Below are 23,422 nucleotides of genomic sequence, written 5' to 3' on the forward strand. Positions count from 1 at the left end.
GGCCCAGGTGATCCTCCCACTTCAGTGTCCCAGGTAGCTGGGACTGCAGGCACATGCCACCATGCCCAGCAAATTTTTAGTAATTTTTGTAGAGACAGGATTTTGCCATGTTTCCCAGGCTGGTCTCGAACTCCTGTGCTCAAGCCATCAGGAAATAAATTTTTAAGGAGCACTTGGATGATACTTATCATCTTACAAGTTTGAAAACACTGACCTACATTATCTCAGTTGGCTCTTCCTAAAGCATATTTCATTAATTAGGGGTTCTCACCCTGGCTGTACAGTGGAGTAACTTAGGAAGCTTCTTACACAAGCCATGCCCACCACACCACCATTTTAATTCAAATCTGCAGCCATAAATGACAGCCACTGGTGCAACACCAGCTCTGCAAGATGCCCCATGAAAAACCAAGGGTTCTCAAGTAGAGTAAGTTTAGAAAGTTCTGGTCTTTAAGCCCCTTTTTTTGATTCGCAGTAGAAATGGTCACAGTAAAGACTCTGGAAGTCCTACAGCAAAAAATCAAATGTAATTTTATTTATATTTGTTTAAATGTACTTAAATTTGGCCAGGCGTGGTGGTTCATGCCTGTAATCCCAGCACTTTGGGAGGCCAAGGCGGGTGGATCACGAAGTCAGGAGTTCGAGACCAGCCTGGCCAATATTGTGAAACCCTGTCTTTACTAAAAAATACAAAAATTGGATGGGTGTGGTGGTGCATGCCTGTAGTCCCAGCTACTCAGGGGGCTGAGGCAGGAGAATCACTGGAACCTGAGAGGCAGAAGTTGCAGTGAACCGAGATCATACCACTGCACTCCAGCCTGGGCAACAGAGGGAGACTCTAGCTCAAAAAAAAAAAAAAAAAATATATATATATATATATATATATATGTATATACACACACACACATATATACACATATATATACACACACACACTTAAATTTGTGCTCCAAATTTAATTGCCTGCAAGAGAACTTGTTTTGTCAACTTGCTTGTTTGGTGTCTGGATGGTTGATTTTTACATAATATGAATGAGAATGCTGTATAGTAGGAATGTACTTAAATAAAGCCTGTTGCCCTGTTTTCTGAGTGAAGAACTAGCCTAGATGTTCCAATTTAGTTTGCGTGGCAACTCCTGTATTCTGCTTCTATTTCGCTCCTCATTTCTGTTTCTATTTACAGTTTACTGTTTATTTCATTTCCGTCTCTGGGTTTTGTATTGGCGCTGACTCACTAAACTTGATTGTAGGTTCTCCCTTGAGGAAATTGACAAAGACAAACCTTTTTTACCCCTTTCCTTTCATTCATCCTGATTTAGGGCAGCCTGAAAGAACTAACCCTGCCTGAATGCAATGCTCTAGCTTTAAGTTTTATGCCGCTGTATCATATTCACAGTTTTTAATACCATGATATCCAGGTTATCAACTCCAAATAAGAGTGGGATAGAAAATGGGACTATAAAGACCATGCATACCCTGGAGCTGATGCATGGTTGGGTCCCCACTGCAGGAATATTAACACAGGAGGGAGGGTCAGCCACAGTTACCATGCATGCACACACTTCCCTAGTCTGGACAATTTCCTGAGGAAGAGCAAAAGTAAATCATTAAACTACCTGGAGAAAATAAAGTGGAAAATAATGGACTCTCAGACAAAAAGAGAGAGAAATAAAAATGAACTTTAAATTATTTGACATTAAGTTTCACTTCCACTTACATAGTAGAAATCATCCTTCTGGCTGGCACTAACTCTATAGCAGGACTTCCCCCACAGCAGCACTGTTGACATGTTTGGCTGGATAGTGACTTGTGGATGCTCCTATGCACTGTAGGATGTTTAGCAGCATCCTGCTTTCTACCTACCAGACATCAGTAGCATCCCCCCACCGCTGCCCACTCAATTGTAGCCATCAAAAATCTCTCAGACACTGTCAAACGTCCACTGGAGGCAAATGCCCCAGATTAAAAACGACTGCTCTAAGCATTATTTCTATATATAAAACATTATGAAATCAAGACTCAGTGAGAGAAATAAAAAGTTAAATCACAAATCTTTTTTCTAGATAATTTAACTTTAATCATACAACAGAATATGGATAAATATTTTTCAAACAGTTTCCTCACAGTTTGTATTTCCTGTAACAATGAATCATACTCTTTTTTAACTCTCCAGTTAATTGGGGTAGAGGGATGGATGGTAGTGTTTATGAAGAAAGGCACATTTCTAAGCTGAACCTAGAATTTTCTTTTAATTACCAAGAAAGTTGGGGAATTAAGATTTTGCTATATGAAAGTTTAAAATATTGCATGTTAATTAAAAATAGCCTCAATAAAAAGGGAAGTAAGAGGAAAAATTCAAAATAAATGTAACGAAGATTAATGTTCAAGATGTGAAGAATCTACCAAATTAATTCTGTAAAGAAAAGAAAAGAAAAGCCTGAGATTTCAATGGATAAGTGGCCAAAGACACACACAAATAATTCACAAAAGAGAACACTCAACAAGCGAACAGTAATGAGCACTAGAAAATTGTTCACCTCATGAGAAATCAAAGAAAACTAAATTAAACACAATTTTTGCCTATAAAATTAGTCTCTTTTTAATTAAGGAGATTCTGCACTGATAAATGTGAGATGAAAAAGACACTCATATACTGATAAAAGTTTTTAAAATTAATTTGGCAAAATTATGAGCCTTAAAAACATTCACTTTTCATAATCTATTCTAAGAAATTAATCCTAATTACTGGAAAAGCTCAAAGATGCTCATTATAGCATAATCTAAGAAAATGAAAAATTGAATATCACCTGGATGCCCAATAAATAATTTATGTTGGAGAGGTTACATTGTAGCAATTAAATGTAGTATTATGAAGCCATTAAAAAGTTGCTTTAAAAAGCAGGTACTCAAAATCATATATTAAAGGGGGCTACATAGTTACCAACTGAAAGGCTGACCCTAGTTACCTTTGAGTAGCTGTAATATGGGAAAATTTTTCACTCTTTCTATTTTATATTTCTGAATTTTTTGTAATAAGTGTGTATTACTTCTACAATGGAAAAAATAAACTCATAGAAAAATGATTCACTTTTTTTAAAGTGCATCGCTGTATAATGAGGCATTAAAATAGGTGGTTTCTCAGTCATGTTTTCTCCAGATTGAGCTATTTTGAAAACATTCTCATCGTTTAAAAGATGATTGAAGCTAAGGAAACCTAATCTGTTCTAATTTCAGGGTCATCAACCTCAGCCACGTAAACAACCAGGGGAAGATGGATTCTGGAATACACTTAAAGAAGCCTTAAGACAAGATTGTTCTCCTTTCCCTAGGCACATTTTTTTAACTGAATATGTGAAACAGGTTCTTCTCTACATAGCAACAGGAAATCACAAACACGGAAAAGTAACATCAAGTTCACTCATTCACCTAGATAACTTTAAAAATAAATAATGAATACTCAGCATCTGCCTTTCCTCATTATTAAAAGTCTGATCAATAATATTTATTGAGTATTCCTCTGTTCCCTTTATCATACCAATTCATGAAACATAAGAAATACCAAAAGACATGAAAAGATCTCAAGTCTGAAATCAAATAATGAGGAAGTATAAAAAGATAGATTAGAGAATCATTATTTCCTAATAATTCAAGACAAAAATTTACAGATTTTAGGAACTGGAAGTTACTTTAAATTCAACTAGTCCTACTTCATTTTGTATAGGCATTTATGTCAAAATAAAGAGGAATGCCATAAGAGGTCATTGTACATGGATGTCAAGGCAAGCTATAATAGAGGGGAGAACCTGAGAATCAGAGTCTTAGATTAAATTAAGGGATTAAATTAAATTAAGCAACTAAAATGGTAGTATAGTGCCTTTAGTCATCAAAAGTAGGATTCCTCTCTACATCCTGATGAAAAGTGGTCACCCTGATGCCATCACTCAGGTTCTGGCCACCCACTTAAGAATGATCACTGATGCCTTTATCTCTGTATCATATTCCAGGATCATCTAAATCTTGTCTGGAAAATACTTCTTGTCCATCTCACCCTTTCTATTTCCATCAATCTAGATAGAAATAGTAAGAAAATCATGGTATTAATTGAGTCTGAAAATGAGCTGGGCTAAGATGGTGGCAAGGAGAACAAAGAGGATGGGTGGAGATGAGATATACCTAGAAGAAAGGAAAGGCAGGAATTGATGGCTGACTAGATATAAACATGATGCCCATGTTTTCTGAACAACAACAAAAAAAAGTGGGATACATGGCCTGACAATCATGAAGGTACTTCTGAGTTCAATGGGGCAGGATATTTGCCCTCAGGACCAACTCAGAAAATCCATTTAGAGGGATTTTTTTAAAGTGAGCATGACCGGGAGTTATAGAATGGGAGTCAGGATGAAAGAGTGGGGAGAGCCAGGCAATAGGTAGAAAAGGAAGCACTCTTTAAGCTGTAAGTACTACGTTATTTTCTTTTTCTATTCAAGCATGTTCTCTTCTGCTGGAGAATGCTTTGTTAAACTGATCTGAGGTCGTTTCCATCCTCATGAGAAATCTGATGCAGTATTTCATCCTAAACATTATAAAGCTTGGCATTAAAAGCTTCCCCAAGTCTATTTTCCCCTGGAGTCAGGTACCGTTTGTCATTTGCGCACACATTCCTTCTGGCAGACTGATTCCCAGGGGCAGCTATGGGGCTGGAGAGCATCCTTCACACATGACTTCCCACTGAGTCCAGAGGCCGATGGGCACAAGCTGGAAACCAACTTACCCCGTTTATTGATGAATTCTCCCATTTGGGACACATACATGTTGTCTTCTCTTCGTATTGTTCACCTAGGTTTATAATGTGCCACCAAAACTCAGAAAAACAAAACTTGAAACCTGATAATAAGTTTTATGTTAGAGTGTTCATCTCTATGAATCCAAGTATTTTTCGTTCTTTTGGGGAGCTTACTCAAGCCTGTGTTCCAGAAAGCCAGGAAGTAGTCAGTATATTCTTAGAGTGAAGACAGAAGGATTGTGGAAAAGGGATATGAGCAGTATTTAACCATAAATATGGTGAACACATTTTCTGAAACAAACAAAAAAATGTGATTTATGGTCTGAAAAACATTTTACTAGTCAATAAAATGGAGGCCAGGAGAAAAATACCTTTGAAAGTAGGGCTGAAAAATCCAAGACATTGGTCTCCATAGCTATAGAGACATATAGAGAACAATCTATTTCTAAGTTTGATAAAAGAATGTTTTAAAATCCTGAGTTATTAAATTTAGAAGGAATAAGGGCAAAAGAGGTAAATATCAGACTGTATATTTCGTCTTACTAAGTTGGCAAACCACCAACTGTCTGTTTTTGCAAATACGGTATGTGGTCTAGAAGAGCAATTTTTGGTCCACAACATAGCTCTCTAATAAACTTTGAACATGCAGCCTAAAATGAGTATTGAATGCAAACCTTTTGGGAGTTGTAGGAAATGTCTAGAGTATATATTTTCTCACCTGGTGACAGGGATGAATAGGACTAGATTAGTATAGAGAGACCCTAAGAACAAAGCCTCTAAAATAGCAGTTTTAGAGTCTTGTGGTCTTGACGATGGTCTGTTTTACCCTTAGAATGAATGCCTAGAAGCCATTACATTTAATGGGGATTGTGAAGACAGAAACAAACAGATTTCTGAACACAACTTTTCTGCTCGTGTCTCTGTGAATATGAGATGAAGTTTCTGGTATCTATTAATGTTATTGATCAAACCACAATGCTTTTATGTCTCCATAAAATACAATTTATGCTTAACATTTTTCTTTTAAATATTTTCTGTACCTTATGGCTCCCCTATATGTAGTAGCAATTTTTTCTTGCTCAAAGGGCAACCATGATGTGGAAAAGGCTCCGTCTCTGGGCAGCCAAAAGGGGATTCCTGAACCACTTCAGCAGGCTTTTGCGGTAGGTAAAAAACCATACCTGCATGACCTTTAATGTGTTTCTCTCGGAATGCTACCCCCAGGGGTGGCAAGTTTTCCCTAAGGAGAGGGTAAACCCAGCAGTAGGGCTCCCAAATCCACAGCTCTGGTGGACATCTAAAATTCCAGGGTCAGTGTTTGGGCACCATCTTGTTCCTGGACCAAACTGAGGGTTGAGCTGCTTTTTCTCACAACCCAATAACGAGATGCAGATGAACTGTGGAGAAAGAGAGTTTTATTTTCTGCAACTGGTTACAAGGAGAAAGCTTGGAAATTATTACCAAATCAATTCAAAATTACAGTTTTCCAGAGCTTATATATCTTCTAAGCTATATGTCTATATGTAAGTGTGCACTCATCTAAAGACATAAGTGATTAACTTCTTTTTAACCTATAACTAAGGTCTGAGTCCTGAAGACCTTCCTCTGGAGCCTCAGTAAATTTACTTCATCTAAATGGGTCCAGGTGCTGGGGTGATTACCCTTATCTCATCTCCGGCTAAATCATGGAGGTTTGAGGAATTCCTTCAGACCCCCAGTAAACCTGTTTGTGGAGGCCCGAGGAGTTTCTTCTGTACCACTGTAAAATTTGTGTAATCCTAAATGGGTCCTGTTAAGAATTCCTTCATTATTTTGTCATTCTTTAAGGCCCAGGAAAGGCCTAGGCAAAACTCTTGATGGTCTTTCATTACATCCCAGCCTTTGTATAAGGGCACTGGCTTTTGATATTTAACTTAACCGCTCAGTTAGTACTAAAACAGTTGTTAGCGAGACCTGACCCGCCACAATCTTAGTCTGTTCTGGCTGCTATCTCAAAATACCTGAGACTGGGTCATTTATAAGAACAGGAATTTATTTCTCACAGCTCTGGAGGTTGGAAAGTCCAGGATCAAGGTGCCAACAGATCCCATGTCTGTGGAGGGCTGCTCTCTGCCTCCAAGATGTTGCCTTCTTGCTGTATCCTCACATTGCAGAAGACATAGAAGGGCAAAAGGCTTCAGCTAGTTCCTTCAAACCTTTTTATAAGGGTACTAATCTCACTCATGAGTTGGAGCTGTCCTAAAGTGTCCACCTCTTAACACTATCACATTGGGTCTTAGGGTCCAACACAGGAATTATGAGAGAACAGATATGTTCAAACCATAGCAGGTACAGAGTCTTGCACACTTCCCCACACACAATGATCTTATAATTTCAAAGAAATGAAAACAAACCCCTCACCTTATGGTGAGAAAATAAACAACAGATTGCAGACCTAGAGTAGCCCATTTTCAAAGGGAGTCTACGATACTTCCTGAAGACCAGATTCCTCAAAGCTCCAGAGAAAAAAAAGAAAAAAAAAAAAAAAAACAGCCATATTTTCAAGGTGTCAAAATGTTCTGCAAGATTCTAAGGGATGAGGCTAATGTCACTCAGTACTGCAACCATCAGAGTTGTGTACACACACAGACAGTTTTGTGTTTTACTTGTTAAGTTCAAACAGTAGCCAATATAGCATGTTCTGGAAACCTCACCCCAGGACTTAGGTCTGTCTTTAAATTACCACAAACATAAACATCAATCAGTATTTCCTTTCTGGAGGACAATTTAGTAACACCTTTCACAAGCCTTTGAAGTGTGTGTATATATTCTTGGACTCAGCAATTTCCCAACTAGGAATTACTCCTAAAAATTAAAAATCATGAATTTATGTAAAGATTTAGCTATAAGGATGTTCAATCTATATTTGTTTATAGTAAATAAAACTAGAAACAACCAAATGTCCAGCACCAGGGAACTGAATAAATTCCAGTATATTGGTATGAAATGTTATTCACCATTGAAAACTAGTATTATAGAAGCATATTTAATGACACTGGCTCACGCCTGTAATCCCAGCACTTTGCGAGACTGAGACACGTGGATCACCTGAGGCCAGGAGTTCAAGACCAGCCTGGCTAATATGGCAAAACCCCCATCTCTAATAATACAAAAATTAGCTGGGTGTGGTGGCACGCACTTGTAATCTGAGCTACTTGAGAGGCTGAGGTATGAGAATAGTTTGAACATGGGATGTGGAAGTTGCAGTGAGCTGAGATTGTGCCACTGCACTCCAGCCTGGGCGACAGAGCAGGACTCCCTCTCAAAAAAAAAAAAAAAAAAAATTAATGACATTGTATGTTAACTAAAAAGAGAGATTATAAAACAATATGAACAGTATGTTACAGTATGTTCCATTTGGGGAAGGAATCATAAAAATATAAATAAGCAACATTATGAAAATCAAGATCTTTGTCACCCTGTTAACATTTTGATGTGACTTCTAAAGTTTGTACAGTTAATATGTGCTATTTAAAATAAGAAAATAAAGTTTTAAATTACTACTTTCAAATTTCAAGCACCTAAATATTCCTCAGTATTAATTATCAGCAGAGCTATTGGGAAAAATAGAAGGGAGAAAAGAATTAACATGAATTGTTTTTGCATATTATTTTTTATTCAATTTTATTTAAATATAAGATCAACTTAACTTAAATTGCTCCCTTTTGGTAGATATCGAAGATAATTAGAATGTATATTTTTTACTGAAAAAACACAAGGGAGATGCTTTGCTTTTTCTCTGAATCCTTTATCATTAAAACCCTATGATTAAGATTGCTTCTTCTGTTTACCAAACTGGATGAATTCTAAAGTTATTTCTTTCCAAGGTGAGGGTGTTAATTTGCATTACCTCTGATTACTCATTCAAAAGAGTGAGCCAGGTTGCATCTGCTATATATTATGCAGTGAACTGTTGATTATCTGTGGAGACAAGGACAGTACAAATAATAAAAATCCATAGAGAATGCCCAAACTTCATTTTAGCCAGAAGTGTCAACAGTTTGCCAGAGTTGTTAGCAAGGAACAAAGCTGATTTGAGTTTTATCTCCTAACTCCCTTCCATATGCTTGAGGATTATGCTAATAAGTGAAATGACCAGCAGCAGAGGCAGCCCTGGGTAATTCCTAGTCAGGAGAATTGGTTTCTGATTAATCAAGATTTGGCTGAGTTGGAGCACGGACATGCAACTGTCTCCCAGTAAACAGCCTAAACATCCTTTAAATATTCATTGTCTAAAAAATTGCATTTACTTTAACAACATGTTTGCCAGAGTTTATTTTACCTATGAAGCACAAAGACTGTGACACCCCATTTCTGCCCTATCTTAACTGTTCATGCACAGAATGAATGGTGAACCCATTTCTCTTTGTCATACTATCCTACTGAGCTATCAAATTTAAATTTCTAAATACGTTATTTACGGAAATTACAATTCCATACACCAGATCAATCTATTTTGGCAATATGCATTTAACCTAAAATTCAATAGCCTAAAATTATTATGTTTCTGAAACTTGGAAGGAAAAATGCATCCTTCTGTAACCTTTCTTTCATCAGTAAAATCTACAGAAATTCTACACTCCTACATATTTACACACATACATAAACCCTAGCAACGCCCATGATCTAATTTAACAGATGCTTTTACCACTCCATATGTCCACATATCTCATTTTACATTTGAAATTAAGAAAGTTAAGACAGGCCTTTTCAGACCTTATGAGAAACACCATTTCTCTAAAACTGCTTTTCTTCAATGAAGTGTCATAAATTGACTGAGAGGGATGTTAACTGCGTTAACTTTTTAAGATTCTTTCAAGTCCCTGTCTTTTGTGAAATAACTATAAATTTAGGTTAGTGGTTCAAATGACTTTTTCCCCCCACAACAAATATGAATAAGATAAATTGTACCAAAACTCTTTTATGCTTCACTGCATAACAGCCAGTAATAAGGCAGGCTCAGACAGCAGACTCTAATATCAGATGCATGGTGTAGCTTTAAATATCTTCTATGGCACTGGACAACAGATTTAAATAGGTCCCTTTACTAGGAGGTTCAAATTGCCTCTTCTAGACTTTTCAACAAGAACTTTTTGGTCTTTCCTTTCACAAAGTGATAAGACTTTCTTTACCTACTTTGTATACAATCTGTGTTTCCCTCCAAGAAAACTTTCCATTTTCACCACAACCCATGAAAATACTAGCTATTTTCTGAAGAGAAGCTGATTCATGATTGCCTGAATTTCAACAATATAACACTCTCTTTATTGTGAATATTGCAAGTCATTGTCACCGAGTTAAAAGACAAACCTGAGCTATCATTCTTAGCGACTCTATTGTTTTAAGTTCAGGAAACTTCTCAAATTCATAGCAGGGGAAGGAATTACCAACGTAAATCTTTCTTGGCCCATATATTTGCTCTCTGACCCAGACTTTGTTGCTTTAAATAACTGGGCATTTTCCCCAGAGTCTGGAGGGATAGTGGCTTTCTTCTGTATATATGATAATTTCAAATCCAACCCCATATTCACATCTTCAGTGCCTTCCCTTATAGGGCACAAGAAAGAAGAACCCATACAGTAAAACATTACACTAAGATTTCTAACATTCACTTCCAGATCTGAAGGTAATTTTTCCCCCAATTTTATTACATTTATAAAAAATGTAGAATTCCTACCGAGAAACAATCCAATTAGACTTACTGCCATATCCCATAAATTCAGTTTCAACATTTCTTGATCTTTCAGGACCTGTTATTTTCCAAAAATAAAAATTTCAAGAAGTAGGATTGAAAAAAAATAGCATCCACCTAAATATGAACTAAGGTGCTATATATAGACCACATATTCATCAGGCATTCAATAATCGCTTGCTTTAAGTAAAACAAATTCTAGTGGTAATGATAGGGAAAATTATGCCTTCTATGATAAAAATATGATGCCATTTTATGACGCAAATTTTTCCAGAATTGGCAATGTTCTTTTTTTACTTTTATTTTTTAACACTTTCCTTACTCTTTTACCTCATTTCAACTTATTGGCAGTAGTCTTGGACAGTGAAAGTTTTAATACCTATGCCAGAATCAACCTGAACTTAGTGTTAGGCTAAGGATTGATTCTCCATTTCACACACATACGTTCCTTCTTTACCTTGTTCCAAAAATTAACTTCCGATTGCCTTTTCTCAATCATGTGAGAAAGGGGCCGGGATAGAAAATTATGTTTATTCGCCTCACAACCAACATTTGTAAAGTCATTAACAATTTGAGTACCACAATGTGATGCAGTTTCAAAAGAAAAAGAAACAAACTGAAAATCTGGTATTTGTGGGTCTCAAATAAAATTTCCTTTATAAAGAAGTTGAGAATTATCATTTTAAAAACTGAATGCATCAAATGTGTTCTGTGAGTTTTTTGTTTTTAAAGGCTATTTATGCAACTAAATGTTACCTTAGGTTAAACATCTACTGCTTCTCTAGCTGTTATGTAAAGCTAAACTCATTTATATTGCACAGGCTTTTTTTTAAACCAAAGTATTAAACTAAACTAGGTTCTTTATCTGCTATTTTTAAAAATTCAAAAAATGTCCAGAGTAAAGAGAAGGTAATTTCAGACTCTCTATGAGAAATATTTCCCTTTAAAGGCTGCATTATAGAGGCAAAGAGAAACTGGGAATCAAGCAATGGTCTCCTGATTTTGTTTGTGTTCACCATTTGAAAAATGCAAACCAAATAGAATCTGGTTTTTCTTTAATAGCAAAACTTTGAAGCCTGAGATATCTAGATACCAACATTTTGCTTTGCTTCACATGCAAGCCTAGACTGAAACACCGGAAGAATTTATCTTTCTCCTTTCCTCCACAAGTAATCTTCTCAAAAGAAAAATCCAAAGGATTTTCTTTGCTGCCATTTCGATCTTACAGTCTTGACAACCTGGCTTCCACCCCTATCACTCCCTTCAACTGCCCTCATTAATGTTACAAGGGGCCACCTAATTGCTAAACCTTGTGAAGACCTTTCAGTCCTCATCCTACTTCCATATGCAGACCCTTTTCCCTATCACTCATCCCTCAAGATGCACAAGGATGACCTCTTCCAGGAAGCCTTACCAACCCACGTCCCAGCTGGTGGGTGACCTTGGGCATCTCATCCTCCATGCTCCAGGAGCACCTTTGCATGTTCTGTGAGGGAATTTACTATGCAGCAAGATACCCACTTGTTTGTCTCCCTCCCTGACTGTGAGCAATGCAAGTGTAGAGAGTTTTAACCTTATTTATCTTTCTATCCACATTGCCTACCCAGTGTCTAGACTTGGCTGGCAAATGATACCATTTTTTCAATTTCAGGAAGTAAAGCAGAAAGCCCTGGCAGCACTGCCTACTAGTTTTTCTTCATGGCATTAAAACAGAGGTTTTTGCCTACTTTCTTTCCAGGCACACTTCAGCAAAGTTTTCATCCATATATTCCTCATCCCAAGCAAAGAGGATTCTATTTCAAAACACTGTGTCATCAAACATCCCAAAGCTTTTTGGTACCTGAAATGGAGTCTGAGCAGAAGTAGGTAGCAAGGGGAGAAGGAGGACAGCAGAAAGCTAAAAAATTTCTGAAATAAATCCATGTTTCCTGCCTCTTTCCCCTTCTCTATGCATTTTCTTCTCTTTCAGAAGCACTGACACCTCCTAGCCATCTAATCAAGACAAATCTTTCATGCGGTAATTAAAATACAGCTCATCTTCAGAGGGAAGAGCAAAACAAAGGCTGAAACAATTAGCTGACTGTGCCAAACAGCATGGTTCACCCCCTCCGGCCCACACCTCTCCCTCTCCTTCCCATTCTTTCAATTGCTTGCTTTTAAGTACTGTTTTTTCACAGGAAGAAAAACTTCATTCCTGCTGAAAGGTAAGAAACTGAATAGATACTTAGACTAGGAAATAGCTTAATTGAATTTCATATGAAAAATGTTTCGGACTGTTTAAGACAAATGTTGGGTTCCCCTCTCAGCTGGAATTGCATTAGATGAGAAAGGGAGTCAAGAGATACCTGCTAATCTGTTACCGTCGGGTTAGAACAGAATATTGCATTAGCATGCAAAAGGACACAGGCCGGCAATACAGGGAAACACACGTCTTCCCAGAATGAAGACTGCAGAGTAGAGAGGTAAATTGTACGAATAATAACTCAAAAGGTAGGAAATGAACTTGCACCTCGTAAGGGTGTGTGTGCCTTGATTACATTAGCACTACTTGCGATATTAAGCAGTATATTCATTTTTATTGTATTAGTTTTTGAATAGTCTGTAAAAGGCCAGTGTTTTATTTCGCTCTCTGAACCACCTGTCTTTTCTACAACATCCCCTACCAGCACATTCAAGCATTAGCGTTCAGGATTTCTAAAATCTTTTAACCATTGATGGCTGCCAGCAGGCAAATTAAATTCAAAGGGTTTAGTATAGCTTCAGGTTTTAGCGATATAATTTACTAAGAATGCCCAAAGCATTTGCAATCTAATTTGCAGTTCAGCAATGAATACCATTTGCTAACAAAATCTGCCTGAAATTTCCTTTTAAGGCTCCAGAAAAAAATACACTTGTGACACCTGTGTGTCTTCCTTCTGGCACTAACTCCAAAAAAAAAGAAATTTACCAAAAAAGGATGATATACCTCATGCAAGGTGCAAAAGAAAAGAAGCCAAGAGAATGAATTTGTTTTTACTGCTAGGTCATGTGGGCCGGTACAGGCACTGTATGCTTCTTTTTAAAATTTAGGTTATTTTTCTATTTCTTCGAAGTCCGATATTAGTGCTGTATTTGTTACAGCACGAATAATCAGCATAGGCTTAACCAAAATCTTGGCTTTCTGAAAAATCACTAAATAAAAACCACTGTAGGAAACCCCAGATTTGATCATTTCCATATCCTTATGGAGGTAAACAGTCTATTTTCAGTAAGAAACAAGAGTGTCAATTTCTAATCCTAGCGTCAATTTCATTTCTAATACTTAGTCCCAAAGTGCCATTGCTTACAGTGTTCTTATAGAAGGACATTTCACCCTTATACATGGAAAATAAGGCCAAAAGTGACTGTTAAAAATCTACAGCTAACTTAGAGTATTGTTTGTCTTATGAAAAAATTGCCCTCTCTTACCTAGATTACTTTTGCTTAGATTAAATAAGGCGTGAGGAATGCTTGAAAAGTGTTTTGAGAATCTTCTGTGGAAGCTGAAAACATAAAGTTTTATCTAACTTACTTTTAGAGTTCATCTTCTCTCTTCCTGATACATAGGAATTCTGATCCCTAGCCATAAGGACAAAAGTAGCGAAGGGCAATGCAGCTGACAATTGCCAGGTAAAAGCTGAAATCTTACAGAGATGGTACTCACCACTAAGGAGGCTACGGAAATCAAATCATCCAGCTGAATTAATTTAATTAATAAAAGGCATAATTTGGGAGCCCATTAGAGAAGTCAGAGATGCCTAGCTATACCCACACAGAGTTAATCACTCACCATCAAGCCAAGTAAATGTAACTCTAGAAATCAAACCATTAAAGTATAAATTGGAAAGAGCCAAGTTCCTAATGACGCTAATGATCTAAATCTGGCTGTTGATCTCGCTCCTTTCATTTCCCACTCAATAAGCCCTTTTGTACCTTATAATAAACTCTATAGTTTATAGAATTTGAAAATGCTAATGGAGCAGCATTATTAATGTTTTTAAAGCCTACCAAAATATCAGCCCTTGAAAGGAAAACTGAGTCATTCCCAAGACAAAGGGAGCAGAAGCCTCCATGTGTCTCAGCACCTGCTCCCCCAGGTCACCTTCTATTCCCAAACCCTCTCCTCGTACGCAGGCTTTCAACAATGCTTCAGATGTCCAGAAGTATGGCGGAAAATGAAACAAAAGTGAGTGCCACAATATTTTGATTTGTTTCTATCCCAGTGGAAGAAAAGACGTAACTAACCAATTCTGTAGAAATAAAAACCAATCTTCTTTTCAAGCATCACCTGTCTCTTCACTCTCAACTGAACCACTCTCCACCCACTTCCACTTTTAACAGGAAACCATTTTTGTTTGTAGAGCAACAGACAGAAAATTAATGTAGTCAGCCATTCACTTTCCAATTAATTTAGTGAAGCAGCAACTGAATAATCCAATTCTATCAAGTCAGAACATGAAAATGTCAGCTGCATAGCACTTAGTAGAAATAAGAGGAGGAAGAAGAGAAGTAACTAGCATCTCTGAATACCTTCTTTGGCAGGCATTTTGGTAGGCATGCACTCTTTTACTTTCATCCTTACAAGACCCTCACAAGGATGGAATTATTATCTCTATTTTACATAAACTCTCTTTACATAGAAAATTTAAATGACTTCCCAAAGATCACAGAACAAGTAAGTAGCAATGCTGGGATGGAATCCAATGTCTCTCTGACTCCTTGAGTTAAACTGAAAATGAATAAATGATAAAAATCATGATACTTTATGATAATTATAGATTAGATGAGGGTCTATTCTTGCTAGTTTTAATAATTCTGGTTTTTTTTTTAACTTCTCTTTGCCATTATCTTATGGTTATCTAAGATACAGTCATTTACTTTTTAAGAAACAACTCAACCCATATTCATTCCTTCCCCTTGCTTCATCTTCATCCTTTCCTTCCTTCACTGATTTATATCTCCCAAAGATTCAGGCAAAGAAGATGACAAAGATTGTGATTTAATGAGAATTAATGAATTGTGTTTAATTTAAAATAGATTCTGAATACAGATTGTTTATTACATTTTATAGCTACTTCTCTATGCACTTCTGATTGGAATAACTTTACAGAGGATTAAGGTCCAATAAAATCCCACACGATGTACAGTGTATGTGTCAGACATCTAAAAATTCTTGAGAAAGCAATTACACTCAGTGCTATCTAATAATAAACCAAATGGACAGCTATGGTACGAACTGCATTTCCTTACAACTCTACCCCCACCTGACTCTGCATTTCAATCTTTGCTAACTCTCGGCAAAAGAACAGATGTTCTGCTTTGGGTTGAGAAATCAACAGTTACCATTCATATGTTCCAGAAATTCGAGGGCCTAGTGCTGCTGTTTTAAGGATGCTAATTAATTCTAGCCCTTATGCTCCAATGTTCTTGTGGTTTCAATCACTTGCAATCTCACAGGACCTTGGTCCCCACTATCTCTTTTGAAAGTCTATGGGGAAAAGCAGCTAGGAAATATAAACTTCACTAACCTAGGGGGAGAAAAGAATTAATCTAATATGCTCTAATTTTGTATATTTCTTGTATCATTATCATTGTTGTCCTCTCTATTGTATTGATTTGAACAGGTAGGCACAGCCCCGCTGACACATACAATTGAAACAATGCCTAGAGATGCCTTTTGGTCATATTTTTCATTTTTTTACCAAACACAGACTAATTTTGGAAGCGGGATGGAAAGAGCTATTTCTGAATTCATTCCTGTTTCTGTTTGTGTGTTTGTGTTTGGATCTAGTGTTGATTGTGCATAATACTCAGCTAGGAGTGTGTCAAAAATGCAGCTTCCTGGGCTCAAAGACTACAGATTAGTAGATCTGTGAAGGTATCGGGGTATCTTCCGTTTTTTAAGAAATACCTTATTCTTAAGCAGATGGTTCAAGGACCTCAGGAAATGCATGCATGCTCTTTAGCACAGATGTTAACAATCTGTATAACCTTTGCCCAAGATGAGATAGCTTGAGCAGAAATGGTCCTGCAGGTCAAGTATGGCGTAAAGATCCCATTCCATTTACATTAATAAACCCTGCTTGGCTCCCCAGCCAGACAGACATCATTCATACCAGAGTTTCCATGGTCACTGAAGTTTAAATCACCTGGGGTGATGACAATCACTGGGACAGGGCCCAGGGATTTGTTTTAACAAGAACCCCAGGTGACTTTTATGCATTGACCTAGAGGGGAAAATAATTTAATTTGTGCTGACTTTCTATATTTCTCATAGCATTATATTGCTTCCCTATCTGTAGCATTGATTTGAACAGGTAGGCATAGCCCAGCTGACAAATATAATTGATATAATTGAAATAGCAGTTTGATGAGCCATTAGGTACCACCAAACCAGGTATACCCAGTAAAAGAACATCAGCTGGAAAGTCAGCCAGACCTGGGCTGGAATCCAAGATTTTTCACTTATAACTGTCTGATTTGACGAAGTTCCTTAACCTTGAGCAAGTTTCTTAATCGCTCTGAGCTTTATTTCTCTCATCTTTACATTTGGAATAGTATTACCCTTCAAAATATTGTGAGATGTCCACAACTAACATCTTACTGAATGGTAGTTGAGAGCTGAGAGCTTTTCCTCTAAGAACTGGAACAAGACAAGAATTTCCACTTTCACGTGACATTCTTATTCAACATAATACTGGAAGTCCTAGCTAGAGCAATTAGGAAAAGGAAGAAATAAAGAGCATGCAAATTGGAAAGAAGGAAGTCAAATTATCCCTGTTTACAGATGACATGATGTTGTACATAGAAAAACTCTATAAAAAATGCTTAGAACTGATCAATGAATTCAGTAAAGCTGCAGGATACAAAATTAATATTAAAAAACCAGTAACATTTTTACACATGGCTATAAAATAGCCAAAAAGAAATCAAGAAGGCAATTATGTTTACAATAGATACAGAAAAAATTACCAAGGAATAAATTTAACCAAAGAGGTGAAAGATTTCTACAAGCAAAATTATAAAACACTGATAGAAGAAATTGAAGAGGATCAATTTCAATACAACCAAATGGAAAAACATCCCATGATTATAGGTTGAAAGAATTAACATTGTTAAAATGATAATACTACCCAAAGCAATCTACAGATTCAATGCAACCCCTATCAAATTACCAAATTACCACAGAAATATTTTTTAAAATTCTAAAATTTGTATGGAACCATGAAAGACCTCAAATACCAAAGCAATCCTGAGCAAAAAGAACAAAGCTGGAGGTATCATACCACCAGATCTCAAAATGTATAACAAAGCTTTAGTAACCAAAACAGCATGGTACTGGCATAAAAACAGACATATAAACCGATGGAGACTAGAGAACCCAGAAATCAATCCAAATATCTATAGCCAATTGATTTTTGACAAAGGTGCCAAGAACATTCATTTGGGAAAGAACTGTCTCCCTTCAATAAATGGTGCTAAGAAAACTCCATATGCAGATGAATGAAACTAGACCCCTGTCTCTCACCCTACACAAAACTCAACTCAAAATGGATCGAAGACCTAAATGTAAGACCTGAAATGATAAAACTACCAGAAGAAGTAAAAGGGGAAATGCTTCAGAACATTGATCTGAGAAAAGATTTCATGACTAAGACCTCAACAGCGTAGTCAACAAAAGCAAAAATAAACAAATGGTATTATATCAAACTAAAGCCTCTGCACAGCAAAGAAAACAATCAACACAATGAAAAGACAACCTACAGAATTGAAGATAATATTTGCAAACTACTCATCTGACAAGGAATTAATATCTAGAATATACAAGGAACTGAAACATCTCAACAGCAAAAAGTAAAACAATCTGATTTAAAAATAGGAAAATGATCTGAATGGACATTTTTAAAAAGAAGACACACAAATGGCCAACGAATATATGAAAAAAATGTTCAACATCACTAATCATCAGAGAACTACAAATCAAAACCACAATAAGATGTCATTTCACTCTAATCAGGATGACTATGATCAAAAATACAAAAAAATAACAAATACAGGTGAGGATATGGAGAAAAGGACACTCTTATACACTGTTGATAGGAATGCAAATTAGTACAGCCACTATAGGGAATGGTATGGAGGTCCCTCAAAAAACTACAAATAGAACTACCATATGATCCAGCAATCTTACTACTGGGCATTTATCCAAAGGAAAGAAAATCAGTATTTCAGAGAGACATCTGCACCCTCATGTTTATTTTAGCATTGTTTACAATAGTCAAGATATAGTGTCCTACAACAGATGAATGGATTTTAAAAATGTGGTATATAAACACCATGAAATACTATTTAGCCAAAAAAGGAATGAAATCCTGTCTTTTGCAGCAACATGGATGGAACTAGAGGCCATCGTGTTAAGTGAAATAAGTCACGCACAGAAAGTTAGACACCACATGTTCTCACTCATGTGGAAGTTTCAAAAAGTTGATCTCATAGAAGTAAAAAGTAGTATAGAGGAAACTAAAACCTGGGGAGGGTAAAAGGGAGGAGGCCATAGGGAGAGATTTGTTAAAGGATACAAAATTACAGCTAGATGGGAGGAATAATTTCCAGTGTTCTACGTCACTGACTGGTGACTTGAGTTAACGAAAATATATTACATAGTTTCAAGTAGCTCAAAGGAGGATATTGAATATTCCCAACAGAAATAAATTATAAATGTTTGAGATAATGGGTATGCTAATCACCCTAATCTGATCACTGTATATTGTATGTATTGAAACATAATTACATATCCCACGAATATGTACAATTATTATTTGCCAACTTAAAAAATAAAATTTAAAAAAAACACAACATAAAAAAGTTGTGAGAATTAAATGTAATAATATATGTCAAAATATGTGACTTAGAGTAGGGGTGTGAAAACAATAGGAGTGAGGGGCTTCCTGTTTGTGTTTTGCCCACTGTCCAAGGAACAGAGCCTGTGACTTCTTCCACCAACTCTTCACATCAGTTGATATGCAAGACTTTTTCGGATTTTTGCTGAAGGAGAATAAGGAATGTTCATTTTTTTGCTTTAGGAAAGTATGAGAGAGATTTGGGAAAGAGGAGGGAAAAATGAAGAAAATAGGTTTATGTACTGAATGTTTGTGTCCTCTCAAAATTCTTATGTTGAAATCCTGACCCTCTATGTAATGGCTTTTGGAGGTGGGGCCTTTGGGAAGTAATTATATCATGAGAGGAGCCCTCACAAATGGGACTCATGCCCTTATAAGATGCCAGAGAAGAATGCACACTCTTACGTGAGCATATAATGAGTTGGCTGTCTACAGCCTGGAAGAGGGCCCTCACCAGAACTCTGCCATGCTGCCACACCAATCTTGGACTTCCAGCCTTCAGAACTGTGAGAAAAAAATGTTTGTTGTTTAAGGCACCCAAACTGTGACAATTTGTCATAGCAGTCCTGGATTAGTCCATTTTCACACTGCTATAAAGAACTGCCTGAGACTGGGTAATTTATAAAGGAAAGAGGTTTAATCGACTCACAGTTCGGTATGGCTGCGGAGGCCTCAGGAAACTTACAATCCTGGTGGAAGGAGCAGGAAGGAGAATGAACACAGGAGGGACTACCAAACACTTAGAAAACCATCCAATCTCATGACAACTCACTTCCTATCATGAGAACAGCATGGGGGAAACTGCCCCCAAGATTCAATTACCTCCACCTGGTCTCTCCCTTGACATGTGGGGATTATGGGGATTACAATTCAAGATGAGATTTTGGGTGGGGACACAGTCAAACCACACCAAGCCCCACATGACTAAGACAAGAGGATATAATGATACCCATCTCTTCCCTGCCATTTGAATTCATATTGTATCCCAAAACAGGGAGGAATTAGGGCCAGCATCTGCAGGATCTGTTTTCTAAAGAGACTTTTTGAGACTGTATACCCAAGTAGTGGTTTTAGGGCCCAAGTAAGAAAGTGAGGCAAAGAAATGAGGACTGAGCCACTCTCTGTTTCTGTGTGGAACCCATTGTCAATGAGAAATCTAAAGGTGCGTATCATTGGAAGAATCAAAAGATGGAATTTCAAATAAATACCAGTGGCCTCATGCTGCCACCATTAGAAATGGCAATGGAAAGACAGTCAAATGTCTTTGGGGGCTGGGGGAAAAGGAGGTCACCACAGAAAGTAAGGAACATAGTTTAACGCTACTTAATTTTTAAAGCTGAAAATTGGGTTGTCAGCACATGCCAGGCATCACTGAGAACCCCCACACCTGCAGAGGTCTTTGCAGGAAAGCTCAATACCCTGCAGGAGCAGATCAGGGACAGGGGCAAGGACTGGGTTCTTGATTTCACCATGCCTTGTTTGTATCCACCGATGGGCGAGTATTCACAGTAACAATTTTCATTATAAATGCCTGTTATTGGTCCCAGGCGAAACCAACCAAGCAAGAACAACAACAACAAAAAAATGCCTTTTCTTTGCCAGAATGACATGTCACAACAAAAACTTGAATGGTGGTAACTATCATTTCTACATGGGCTTAATTGTCTCTGACCTCAAGCGAACTATTTTAACTTATATATGATATATTCTCCTCATCTGTGAAATAGCCTAGTTGGCAGAGGCTTTCAAGGCTTGATAATGAAGATCAAAGTAGCTCAAGATGATATAGAGAGATCATACAAAAGAGTCAAGAAATTAAGGGTTTGGTCTGTATCTTATGGTCAAATAGGGCAGCCATCTGTGAATTATATTGTATTCAGACAGATGGCACCAAGAGTATGGAAACATGGGTTGCTCTGCCAGTAACAAGCTTAGTAACCTTGAGTAAGTCCTCTAAACTCTATAAGTCTCTTTCTGTCTTCCTCTGTAAAGGGAAGAAGTGTGTAAAGTCTATTTCATTCCTAGGGTTTCAGGTAGAAGATGTCAGGTCTTGAGAAGAGCAACTAAAAATATGATCCCCTTGTGATGCCAAGGGAGTTACATCACCCAGTACTTACAAGAATCCAAATGTTGACTGAGATCTTCTGTAAGCAAAAAGAAACACTGAAAAGCCTTGTCAGGCATTTTGTAGTCATCTGGTAATACAGTCTTGAATGTGTCTATCTTGGGCATACCCAGATGTTTATACCATGTTTAATGTTTCACTTAATGAGATGCAGTGAGGTCCCTTTCAGGCATTAGAGCCACAGGGAAGAATAGAGGAACAGGACAGCTTGTTTTGACAGAGTGAGCTTGTTGATGACATTGATCATTTGAGTTCAACCCGCTATGTTCATTTATTTGTTCATCAACAAATATTTACTGTGCAACTTTCCTAAGCCAGAGACTGGGCAAAGACTTAGGAAATTCAAAGATATCACCCCTGCCTTCTCTGAATGTGAAATCTAATTTGAAGAGATAAGTATCCAAGCAATTATGAAACAAGATATTGTATGACAAGTGTCACATGACTTGAGGCAATAAATGCCATTAATCCAGTGGATTTTAAATTTATTCAATGTCTTTTTCAGCAGAGTAAGATATTAATTCTAGATGGAGTTCTCCAAGGTTTTTCCAGTGAAAGTGGAATTTGTATTGGCATATAATGGACGAATATAAAGGAAGAAATGAACTGGAGGGTGTTTACTCTAGGGAGGGAAAATTAGCACAAACAAAGGCACCAAGTTGAGAAATCTCAAAGCAATCAGAATAGAGCCGATGATATCTTACACTGTTGCTTAATGTGTCAACAACCTGCAGGTCCCTACACAGTAGCTCTAGACCTTATGAAGCAGATCCCATCAAACTTATCCTTATAAACAGCTCCTTGACCCAAGTGCTTGTTTCTTTGGCCAGAATTATGCAGTTCATTAAATTCAGTGGTGAGTTGCTGGACCATAGTTTAGAGGTCTATAGATCCAGTCTTTTTACTAACATGGAAAAACAAAATAGGCCTTCCCGTTTTTGCTCACATCCAGTGAGAATAGAAGAGTGTGGGGCCTCCCACTCCCCTCCTAGCTTTACGTGTGTCTTATGCCTTTAGCTAACCCAATAGTTTTAATCCACAATAAAGTCACTGGGACAGTCAGAAGCATGAGTGGCAAAGAGTCAAATCATTGGGCTTCCCAGTGGAAAACATGTTTCATAATACCCCAGACATATCTGGATTTAGCAGTATATCATTGCTCCACTGAGCATGTTATTCATCTTGTTAGCCATTAGCCATAGGTGGTATCATATCCCTGCAATGAACTTCCTTTGCAAATCAAAACCTAAAGTATGACATCACCAGCAGCTGGAGTTGGGAAATAAACTCAGGGCTAACACCAAGAGAAAACATAAACATTGGATAAGCAAATATGCTCAATGAAAGAGAGATGCTTTATACCACACATCGAGTGCTAACTTCTCTCACACCTGAGTTGAATTCATCCCATTTAATAAATGTTAGCCTAAAATAATTCTCATTCTTTTATACAGTTTTCAGTAGTTTGAATGTTTTTAAATCTCATGAAAAGATTTTTACAAATAACTTATCTTCTTTACAAGGTTTCTATTTCAATTACCTTCTGTAACACAGCACTTCTATTGTTTTAAAGTTCGGTGTTTGTTCCTTCACCTCACACGTTCCAACCTTCTAAAAGTTCCTCCCAATTGGCAGTTTCTATTTATATTTCAACATATTAGTATAACAAATTTAAATAAAATCCTCTACTTGTATCATTAATTAGCATTTGGCAATGGGCCTGATTAAATGCCCTTGGAAGCAAATGATTTAAGTATCAAAAATGTTATTTTTATCATCTATTAAAAATGCCTGTTAGAGAACTATTGCCACCACCTTCCCAGCCTCTGCACAGAGTCTAGCATAGTTCTTAATGCCCCTCTCCAG

General features: G+C 37.1%; 1 protein-coding gene and 1 long non-coding RNA gene across 2 annotated transcripts in view; one reads left to right on the forward strand and one right to left on the reverse strand.

The window, feature by feature from the left end:
- The window catches only part of LOC106998502 (uncharacterized), a 151,330-nt gene that overhangs the window by 17,637 nt on the left and 110,271 nt on the right, over positions 1-23,422 (reverse strand). The window lies entirely within an intron of this gene.
- The window catches only part of LOC144341036 (uncharacterized), a 39,059-nt gene that overhangs the window by 9,170 nt on the left and 6,467 nt on the right, over positions 1-23,422 (forward strand). The window contains exons 3-4 of the mRNA XM_078002752.1: positions 11,803-11,945; positions 12,691-12,717. Coding sequence (XP_077858878.1) covers positions 11,803-11,945; positions 12,691-12,717 — 170 coding nt within the window. The remainder of the gene's footprint in view (positions 1-11,802; positions 11,946-12,690; positions 12,718-23,422) is intronic.

This window comes from Macaca mulatta, chromosome 5 (assembly GCF_049350105.2).
Source record: "Macaca mulatta isolate MMU2019108-1 chromosome 5, T2T-MMU8v2.0, whole genome shotgun sequence".
Lineage (NCBI taxonomy): Eukaryota > Metazoa > Chordata > Mammalia > Primates > Cercopithecidae > Macaca > Macaca mulatta.